At 46.6% G+C, this 9,163-nt stretch overlaps 1 protein-coding gene across 2 annotated transcripts; it reads right to left on the minus strand.

Moving 5' to 3' along the window:
* Positions 1-353: 353 nt before the first annotated feature.
* On the minus strand, positions 354-8,510 carry PRKACG (protein kinase cAMP-activated catalytic subunit gamma). 2 transcript variants are annotated; one of them, XM_077966194.1, is made up of 2 exons: positions 8,493-8,510; positions 354-1,945 (listed from the first exon to the last, which is right to left on the minus strand). In XM_077966194.1, exons 1-2 carry the CDS (start codon positions 8,508-8,510, stop codon positions 926-928), a joined length of 1,038 nt encoding a protein of 345 aa, XP_077822320.1. In that variant the 3' UTR covers positions 354-925. The 2 variants fall into 2 exon arrangements, with proteins under 2 accessions (XP_077822320.1, XP_014973340.1); XM_015117854.3 differs by lacking the exon at positions 8,493-8,510 and having other exon boundaries at positions 354-1,993.
* Between the last annotated feature and the right edge of the window lie 653 nt (positions 8,511-9,163).

The raw sequence follows: 9,163 nt of genomic DNA on the forward strand, positions 1-9,163 counted from the left end.
AGAGTTTCGGGGAAATGCTGCTGTGAAGAACGACCTGGGTTTGGGACTCCCCCTCTGTCTTTTCGGGGGACAACTCCTCTTTGGCAGGGAGTGGGGCAGCTGCTTTGTCTGGGTCCCAAAGCCCAAGGGTGAAGAAAAGTCCGTTGGGGAAGAAGAGAGTGGAGGCTTCCTAAAGGAACTGAGACCTTTGCAAGAGTGGTAGAGGATGCCCCTGGGGAGGGGGGAAGGGGAAATCAGCAGTTCATGGGGGAAGTTCAAACCCCAGGGCCTCCTTCCAAAGTCACTCTGCTTCCTGGATTTGTTAAAATGGATCTGGCAAATGGGGAGACATGGGAAGGTGGGAAGGGCGGGAGGGGTGGAAGTAGAGGAGGGTGGAAAGGGGACATTGGTGGAACTTAAATCAGATTTTTAATTTTTTTTTTAATTTTATTTTTTATTCTAGCAAGCAGCCCACTATACATGGCACTAAACCTCTCTCCTTCCCAGGCAGGATTACTCCAAAGGGCAGGTGTGCTTTTCATTCATCCTCTCTTAGTAAGTGGTGCCTGTTGGGGGCTGGAGTTAAGTTTGGGCCCCCCTTTCAACACCCTGTCCCTGGATACACCAGCAAGACCTGGCCTGAATATAGCTGAGAAACTCGTTTAAAACAGGCAGAAGTGGGCTGGGGCAAGGCGGACCCTGTGGGAGGAGGAAGGGAGAAGAATAGATGGGCCGGGAAGGCACAGGGGGTGAGGGAGCAGCTGGTGTGTCTATTCCTCCAAATATCTGGGCTTCCTGTTCCCCCAACCCTGGAGGGTGGGGTGAGGGTGAAACTAGATTCAAGGAACTCTGGGGCCCTCTGGCTGTTCAAACCAACCCACCCACCCCCCAACCCACCACAAAGAAAATGAAAGGAAAGAAAACCCACAGGGGCACAAGCACACCCCTAAAACTCAGCAAACTTGCTGGCACACTTCTCATTGACGGAGATCCGGATCTCTTCCTCCTCGTAGCTGTCAAAGTTACTGGCATCCCCAGGGCCTGTGTACTTCGGGATGAAGGGAGCTTCCACCTTCTTCTCAAAGAGGGCGATCCAGTTGGTTGTGGCAAACCACTTGTGGTTCTTGATGTCGCCAACCCCGTTCTTGAGGTTTCCGAAGCGCTTGGTGAGGTCCACCTGCAGCAGGCTCCGCAGCAGGTCCTTGAGGTCAGGGCTGAGTTGGGAGGGAAACCGCACCTTCCCAGAGACGATCTTCTCGTAGATCTGGATGGGCTGGTCGGCGTAGAAGGGCGGGAAGCCCGCGGTCATCTCATAGATGAGCACCCCTAGGGCCCACCAGTCCACGGCCTTGTTGTAGCCTTTGCTCAGGATGATCTCGGGGGCCAGGTACTCTGGGGTCCCGCACAGGGTCCAAGTGCGGCCCTTCACGCGCTTGGCGAAACCGAAGTCCGTCACCTGCAGGTAGCCCTGCTGGTCGATGAGGAGATTCTCGGGCTTCAGGTCGCGGTGGATGAGGTCGAGCGAGTGTAGGTACTGGAAGGCCAGGACGACCTGGGCGGCATAGAAACAGGCCTGGGGCTCGCTGAACCTTCCGACGCGCCGTAGGTGAGAGAACATCTCCCCACCCGGCACATACTCCATCACCAGGTACAGGTTGGAGTTGTCCTTAAAGGAGAACTGGAGCTTGACAAGGAACGGAAAGTTGATCGCCTGCAGGATGCGCTTCTCGTTCAGTGTGTGCTCGACCTGCTTCAGCCTCACCACCTTCTGCTTGTCGAGGATCTTCATGGCGTAGTGGTTGCCGGTCTCCCGGTGCCTCACCAGCATCACCCGCCCGTAGGAGCCGGTGCCCAGCGTCTTGAGCCGTTCAAACTGATCCGAGCTGGCGGTGTTTTGAGCGGGGTTTCCCCATCTGTAGAGGAAATCTCCTCTGGCTTTGGCTAGGAACTCGTTCACGGTCTCCTGCTCGGTGTCCTTCTTGGCGGCGGCGTTGCCCATGGCGGTGGTGGCGGCCGGGGCGGGGGTCTCGCGGCGGCGGCGGCAGCGGCGGAGGTGGCGCCCCCTGGGGCTGGCCGCGCTGGCTGCGGCGCCGCGACCCCCACCGGGCCCCCGCTTATATTCTCAGCTACAGGGGAGGCTGAGATGGGAGGATTTCTTGAGCCTGGGAGTTCAAGGCTTCAGTGAGCCCAGATCACGCCGCTGCACTCAACAATATGGATAAATCCAAAAGGCATTATGTAAGTGAGAGACGCGAACTCTAAAGGGGACTTACTGTATGAATCCATTTCTATGACATTCTAGAAAAGGCAAAACTATAGTGTGAGAGAACAGATCAGTGCTTGCCAGGGCTTGGGGTTAGGGAAGGGTTGGACTATGAAGGGACAGCCTGAGGGAATGTGGGAAGTGATGGGATATGTTTGTATCCTGATTGTGCTGGTGGTTACAGTGTGTTGGGTGGTGGTCTACATTTGTTTTAAAACTCATAGAACTGGCCGGGCGCGGTGGCTAACGCCTGTAATCCCAACACTTTGGGAGGCCGAGGCGGGAGGATCACAAGGTCAGGAGTTCGAAACCAGCCTGACCAACATAGTGAAACCCCGTCTCTACTAAAAATACAAAAAGAAAAAAAAAAATTAGCCAAGCACGGTGGCGCATGCCTGTAATCCCAGCTACTCTGGAGGCTGAGGCAGGAGAATCGCTTGAACCTGGGAGGCAGAGGTTGCAGTGAGCCGAGATCGTGCCATTACACTGTAGCTTGGGCAATAAGAGTGAAACTCCATCCCCCCCCAAAAAAAAACTCATAGAACTCTATACTCCCCCCCAAAATTCAGTTTCACTGCATGTAATGTTTTATTTTAACACATACATATGATTTCTTTTCTTCTGTTTGCTTTGGGTTTAATGTGCTCTTATTTCCTAAGGTGGAAACTAAGGTCATTGATTTGAAATCTTTCTTCTATTACAATCACTTAGTGCTATAAATTTCCTCCTAAGTATTGTTTTAGCAGCATCCCACAAATTTTGATATGTTGTATTTTCCTTTTCATTCAGCTCAAAATATTTTCTAAGCTCCCTTTTCATCTTCTTTGACCCGTAAGCTATTTAAAAGTACATTATTTCATTTACAAATACTTGGGGATTTTTCAAGAATTTTCCTATTGATTTCTGATTTAATTCCATTGTTAGAAAACATACTCTGTGTGACCTAAAATCTTTTACACTTCTTGGGACTCATGTTATGGCCCAGAATATGATGTATCTTGGTAGATGTCCCATATGCACTTGAGAAGAATGTATATTCTGGTGTATTCTGCTGTTTGGGGATACAGTGTTCTACAAATGTCACTTAAGTTGGCTAATAGTAGTGTTCAGGTCTTCTATATTCTTATTGACTTTCTGTTTACTTTTTCTATCAATTATTAAAAACATGCCATAGGAGCTTATGAGAAGTCAAAGTACATAGATGATGGGCCTTCCATCACTCCCCCAGACCACCCATGTCAGCGCCACAGCACCCTCCAGAAGACAGCCAGCACTCAGCCATCACAGGTTCGGTTCTGAGCTGCTCTCCCCAGTCAATTATGTACAATACATTCTGTCCTACATCACAAACACTGAGCTACAGGGGTATCCATTTATCCTCCTATTTTCTCTCCATCTTGCCCTTTGACAGCTAATTCTGCCTACCCACCCTGGCTACCTCGCCTGTAGCTAGTGCAAGTAAACAACACCCTTTCACCCAGCCCTGCAGACTGAACCCAAGCAAACTGGACAGGAATTCCTGATTACTTGACTCCAAGTAGAAGGTTTCTGTTGTGACTGTGAATTCTTGCTGCTCAGTTCAGCAGATGTTGGTCAAGCAGGTGTCTACTGTATGCAAGGCCTGGTTCCAAGTTTACGGTTTAATCTGGGGCCAATACTTGGGTACTGACTGTATATTCATAGATGGTCAGGTTGGAGAGGAAGAGAAGGAAAGGAGAAAAATCTACTGTTGATCACCTGAACTTCCACAAAAGGGAAACCCACATTCCCTCAACAAGCCATAGCAGGGGGGTCAATTGCCCCTTGTGCTTTGGGTCAAGGCAAATCCCTGGCAGATGGAAATCCCATGTCACTCCTCAGTGATTTCCTCTTCATTTTCATCACAGTAGATCTGCTAAAATTCTGCCCATTTCTGACTTACCTCCAGATTATTCAGTGGAAATTTCTACACAAAGAGCAATTAGCGCAAAGCCATTCTCTTGGACCCACGCCTTGGAAGTGGGACAGTTTGTTTAGAAGCAGGCTGTGCTATTCCATGACAAATTCTTGTGGCATTAATCTCTGAAGTTCAATTAGGAAGACACAGGGGTCTAGAGGGAACATATGCTGCACGCTAGAAATGTCCCCATTGCTCCGTTTACAGGTCAGAACATCAAGTATTTATCCCAGAACAAGCTGCAGAATAATTACATTTGTTATTTCTCTCCACTTTCCATTCTGCTTTTCTCCATGGCCTTGGGGAGCCAGGGAGTCTTTAGCATGCCAAGGAAACAGGGATCCCTTTGCATTCAGATAAACCTTTTCAGAAGGAAAAGATCTGAGTAGCAAGATACAATACCTCTGCATGGTCTGCTTGGAGCTTGCCTAGGGGGCCATATGAAGAGGTGAAAGGCAACTCTGCTTTCCTGTATGCCCAGTGAAAGGCAATCAAGACCATTCTTCTCTCAAGAAACTGCTCACTGGCAGTGATGCCAGCTGATTCTCCTCTTTACTGTTTATATAGCAGTTTCCAAATGGCTAATTGCATAAGGCTTGGATCATTCCATTCTAACTTCCTCTCTATCTGCAAAATATTGATGGGAGCAAAGAAAAGAACAAACTCCACCAGGATTCAAACAAGAAATAAACTACAAATCTCTATCACTCGGGGAATTATTTAGAGAACACTGCATGTTCTGGTCCAGAAACACTTATCATACCTGGATTCTGACAAGCCAGCTTCTATTAATAGTTTGTTTTCTCCTCATTAGCAGAATAGTGTAAAAGAACATTTTTGAACACAAAGTTTCTATGTCAGATTTATGATCTATAAAATGTTTATTTAAAAATTGGCATGGCCTTTGTTATATGAAAGATGAAAAATTATATGGGAGTCAGGAAGTTCAGAAATAACTTAATGACAATATAAAGTACTACATTTATTTAAAGTGTGGGCAATCATTCATCCCTTGGTACCACTAATTTTGCCATAATTTTTTTTCTTTGTTTTTGAGACAGAGTTTCACTCTTGTTGCCCAGGCTGGAGTGCAATGGTGTGATCTCGGCTCACCGCAACCTCCACCTCCCGGGTTCAAGCAATTCTACTGCCTCAGCCTCCCGAGTAGCTGGGATTACAGGCATGTGCCACCATGCCCAGCGAATTTTGTAATTTTAGTAGAGACGGGGTTTCTCCATGTTAGCCAGGCTGGTCTCAAACTCGCGACCTCAGGTGATCTGCCTGCCTCGGCCTCCCAAAGTGCTGAGATTACAGGTGTGAGCCACCATGCCCGGCCGCCATATTTATAGAAGTGGGTTGACACACATGATAATGAGAATTGTAATGTTGTTGGGACTGAAAAGAAAGTAGTCCTAGAAATAGGCCCAACTTGCTTACCTAAAAATATTTCTTCTGACATATAAGAACTGCTAAAAGTGATTACCCCTAGGGAATAGCACTAGGAACTTACAGAAGCATACATTAAAGGAAGGAAAATTTTTACTTCTCACTGTATAAGCTTCTGAACTGCTGAAATTAATTTTGAGCATGAATTACTTATTAAAATAAAAATGAGGTAAAACATTGGTTTCTCACAAATGCATTTACTTATATTTTATGTGTCACTTTTATATATTGTTTAAATCCACAAAAGGTTGGGACAATTTTGATAAAATTATTTTCCCTTATTTTGAAGTTCTCCTTCTTTTCTTGGCAATAGCACTCTGTTTTATCTTTGAGGGATTACTTCTACCCATTTCATCTGATTCTGTTGGGTTCCCTATCTAATCCACTCACCTGGGTCAAAGTCAGGGCTAGCCACAGGACCCAAGATACATCAATCAGTTTCTCTCTCTCTCAGGAATTGAATCTTGAGCAGAGACACATGGGGACTTGAGGCATTTGTAAAGGAGCCATCCAAAGACAGCATCTTAGAAGGCCGTCCATGTTTCTGCGGCTGTTGGCCGGTAAGTTCCTTGCCTTCTGTCCTGAGCCCTGTTTTTTCAGTTCTTCCTTTATGTGTCTTTCCAGTAATTTTTTTTTTAAGCAAAGCAAATGGGACAAGGTTGGGGAGGGGGTCAGAGAAAGAAACAAATTTATTGAAGACAGTAACGAATTCAGGATTGAACACATTGAGTTCATGGTCCTTAAGATGTTCAGGTAGAGATGTCTAATTAGCCATTGGAAATTTGGGACTGAACTTAGTCGAGAGAGAAGAACTGGCAGCACAGATTTAAGAAGTATAAGAGTGTTAGCCAAGGAACGTGAGTCAAGAGAGAGAACAGAGTCAATGAGGGGGATTGTGGGAAACACCAGTATCTGAGGATGGGGGTAGGAATGTCAGGCACTGCTGTTTGCCCACCGCAGCTGTGTCTTGTGAGGCCTGCCATGCTCAGTCCTTCTGAGACCTTGAAGAGAATTTCTTTTGCATACCTACACAAGAAGTGGGCATTGTCACATGGGTTGCAATGTGACTGCACACGTGTAATGCCTAGTAATTATCATGCAACATACAGACAGTAGAGCCAAGTGGCTGAATGGGAAACTGTACCGAGGACAAGATGTTAGATACAGATAATATGGACTATGACAGGAGCTTCGGCACTCATGTAAAGTATAATGGCATATGAGTTTCTTGGTGACCTCTTCTGCTATCACTGTAACAGCCTACATTTCGTGATGAAGAGTTGAGGCCCTCAAGAGAAACAGAATAGGAGAGCGCTTGATGATTTCCTCTGAAATCTCATCTACAGCACTTACCATCTGTGATACAGCACACCTGCCAATTAACAGAAGGCCCCAGGTGGAAAAGAACAGTCACAACATCCTTCTGCCAAAATATGCCCTATAAATCAGAGCTCACAAACCGACGCACATCAAAAGCAGTGGTTCTTAATTTTAACTGCACATTGAAATCACCTGAGACATTAAAAAAAAAAAAGAATACTGGGTTGGGCATGGTGGCTCACGCCTGTATTCCCAATACTTTGGGAGGCCAACGCAGGCAGCTCACTTGAGGTCAGGAGTTTAAGACCAGTCTGGCCAAAATGGTGAAACCCCCATCTCTACTAAAAATACAAAAGTTAGCCGGGTGTGGTGGCAGGCACCTGTAATCCCAGCTACTTAGGAGGCTGAGGCAGGAGAATCCCTTGAACCCGGGAGCTGGAGGTTGCAGTGAGCCAAGATTGTGCCACTGCACCCCAGCCTGGGTGACAGAGCGAGACTCTGTCTAAAAAAAAAAAATACTGATGACTGAATCTGCCTCCAGATATTGACTTAACTGCCCAGGCATGTGACTTGAACGTTGGGACTTTTAAAAGCTCCCCAGGTGATTCTAATGCACAGCCGAGTTTTAGAACCACCAGATGAGCCCATGAACATATTTTGTTTACCCAGTGTAGTGGCCTAAACAGAATATTTTAAATTTTAATAACTATTTTTCCAATGTAAAGAGCAGTCAGTTTCATATACCCCAGATCATCCAGATTTCAGTCTCCTGTAGTAATATTTGTGCACAGTAGACCTACATTTCCACAGGACACCATTCAGCTATGCTGAGTTGTGACTGCACCTTGTGTAAGCATTTTCTCTGCACTTCACAGCCCTTCCTGGCCCTCCCCACTGTCATCACTGCACAGAGCTAATGACAGTTGCTGCTTATCATCCTGTTTGCTCTGTGGGTGTTTTTTTTTTTTTTTTTTTTTTTTACATTAGCGCTAAAAGTAAAATAGTGCTTATGCCATGTCTCCAGCAGATCAAGAAAGAAACAGGCAGCCCAGGAAGGCTAAGTGTTCCATAGGGCCTGCCACTCATTTCTGGCACCTGCCTGGCCCCTGCAGCATTTGGGTGCATGCCCTTGATTTAAATCGATTAATGTTTTCCCAAAAGGAGCCCCAAAATGCTTGATAGCCTATAGAGCAAAGAGCTGAGAAGTGAGAGGTCCCAACTCAATTATCTTAATAATTAGATAGCTCTTGAAGACAAAAGAAAGCTATACAAATACAGCAAGGAAAAGGGGGCATCCAGTGACCAGTTCCATAATTCAGGAAATGCAGGAGTCTGAAGAGTTTGTATGCATTATAAGGGACAAAGAGGGCTGGAGCTGAACCTGAACTGTGAGGGACAGAAACGCCTAACCTGGAGTTAAAAAGAACAAGAAGATTGCAGCCCTAGGGGTAAACTGCAAACCTTCCAGAACTGCAGAACCCCAGGAGCTAGGGCCCAATACAGCCAAGCTCGAGTCTGAGGATCTCCGTTTTTCAGCCTCTCCAACACTGTACTACATGAGGACATCTGGCCTCTGGGTCTGTACATACTGTACCCTCTGCTATACTCTTTCCTCCTTGCCCTCTTTCACCTGGCCAACTCATCTCTCTGATCTCAAAAACTCACGCTGTCACCTCCCCAACCAAGTCAAGACCGGGCCACTTTCATATGCTCCTGTAGTATCCTGTAATTACCCCATCATAGCACTTATGTGACTTTGTAAATACTTTTATGTTATCTGTCTCCTGAGCAAGACTGTGAGCTCCATGAGAACATGTTGATTATCAATCTTTGTTACCAACCTGTCATCAGCAACCACAGTGCCTGGAACTGTAGATGCTCAATAAACAATGATGGATGGATGCCGGGTGTGGCGGCTCACGCCTGTAATCCCAGCACTTTGGGAGGCCAAGGTGGGCAGATCACGAGGTCAGGAGTTCGAGACCATCCTGGCCAACATGGTGAAACCCCATCTCTACTAAAAATACAAAAATTAGCCAGGCGTGGTGGCACATGCCTACAGTCCCAGCTACTCGGGAGGCTAAGGCAGGAGAATTGCTTGAATCCGGGAGGTGGAGATTGCAGTGAGCCGAGATTGCGCCACTGCACTCCAGCCTGGAAACAGAGCGAGATTCCGTCTCATAAAACAAAACAAAACAAAACAAAACAAAACAAAAACA

Source organism: Macaca mulatta, chromosome 15 (genome assembly GCF_049350105.2).
Source record: "Macaca mulatta isolate MMU2019108-1 chromosome 15, T2T-MMU8v2.0, whole genome shotgun sequence".
In the NCBI taxonomy this organism is placed as follows: domain Eukaryota; kingdom Metazoa; phylum Chordata; class Mammalia; order Primates; family Cercopithecidae; genus Macaca; species Macaca mulatta.

Excerpts from the sequence above, each read along its gene's own strand:
- PRKACG (XM_015117854.3), bottom strand. The coding sequence starts at position 1,978 with ATGGGCAACGCCGCCGCCAAGAAGGACACCGAGCAGGAGACCGTGAAC.